Consider the following 1,246-nt stretch of genomic DNA (forward strand, 5'->3'; position numbering starts at 1 on the left):
CTTAAGGTCATGAACCTCAATTGTTCCTTGTGGCAAGACAACAGCATGTCTGTGAAGCACTTTGCATTTGTCAAATTCTCTGAGGTCACCGAACAGTGCTTCCTTTTATTTACCCTCATCCTACTCATGTTCTTAGCATCACTGACAGGCAACGCTCTCATAGCTCTTGCCATCTGGACCAATCCGGTCCTCCATACCCCCATGTACTTCTTCCTGGCCAACTTGTCTCTCTTGGAGATTGGATACACTTGCTCTGTCATACCCAAGATGCTGCAGAGCCTTGTGAGTGAGGCCCGAGGAATCTCTCGGGAGGGTTGTGCTACACAGATGTTTTTCTTTACATTATTTGCTATAAGTGAGTGCTGCCTTTTGGCAGCCATGGCTTTTGATCGCTATATGGCCATATGCTCCCCACTTTATTATGCAACACGAATGAGTCGTGGAGTGTGTGTCCATTTAGCAATGATTTCTTGGGGAGTGGGTTGCATAGTAGGCTTGGGCCAAACCAACTATATTTTTTCTTTGGACTTCTGTGGCCCCTGTGAAATAGACCACTTCTTCTGTGACCTCCCCCCTATTCTGGCACTAGCCTGTGGGGATACATCCCATAATGAGGCTGCAGTCTTTGTTGTGGCCATTCTTTGCATTTCCAGTCCATTTTTATTAATCATTGCCTCTTATGGCAGAATTCTAGCTGCCGTGCTGATCATGCCCTCCCCTGAAGGCCGCCGAAAATCTCTTTCCACCTGTTCTTCCCACCTACTGGTAGTAACGCTCTTCTATGGCTCAGGATCTGTCACCTACTTGAGGCCCAAGTCTAGCCATTCACCAGGGGTAGATAAACTCCTGGCCCTCTTCTATACTGTGGTGACATCCATGCTCAACCCTATCATCTACAGTTTACGGAACAAGGAAGTCAAGACAGCTCTTCGGAGAACTCTGGGCAAGAAAAAGTTTTGACTCATGGGTAAATACCAGAGGAACATACAAATTCCTCTTTGCAAAAGATACTCACTCAACCTAAGAGGAAAGAAGAAAGGAGGGAGGGAGGAAAAAATATTGTACTTGTCAAACTATTTTGTAAGAACATTCTTTAATAACAGTGATTGTAACAATGCTTGTAATTTCGGAGACAGCTCTCTTCCCATAGCTAAAGTTCTGACTGCCAAATTCTGGAAAGAAGTTGGCTATTAAAGAATTTAATAGGAGAGTCCAACACTAGACAAGTATTCCAAAATATTTCTGT

At 44.4% G+C, this 1,246-nt stretch overlaps 1 protein-coding gene across 1 annotated transcript; it reads left to right on the forward strand.

Annotated features, from left to right (window-relative positions):
- On the forward strand, positions 1–960 carry LOC138069596 (olfactory receptor 10C1-like). The gene has a single exon (XM_068960938.1). The coding sequence runs from the start codon at positions 10–12 to the stop codon at positions 958–960; it is 951 nt and encodes a 316-aa protein (XP_068817039.1). The 5' UTR covers positions 1–9.
- The last annotated feature ends 286 nt before the right edge of the window (positions 961–1,246 follow it).

The sequence above is a fragment of the Capricornis sumatraensis genome, chromosome 22, assembly GCF_032405125.1.
Source record: "Capricornis sumatraensis isolate serow.1 chromosome 22, serow.2, whole genome shotgun sequence".
Taxonomy (NCBI): domain Eukaryota; kingdom Metazoa; phylum Chordata; class Mammalia; order Artiodactyla; family Bovidae; genus Capricornis; species Capricornis sumatraensis.

Bases quoted from the DNA above. Each gene is read 5' to 3' on its own strand.
- LOC138069596 (XM_068960938.1), top strand. From the start codon at position 10: ATGAACCTCAATTGTTCCTTGTGGCAAGACAACAGCATGTCTGTGAAG.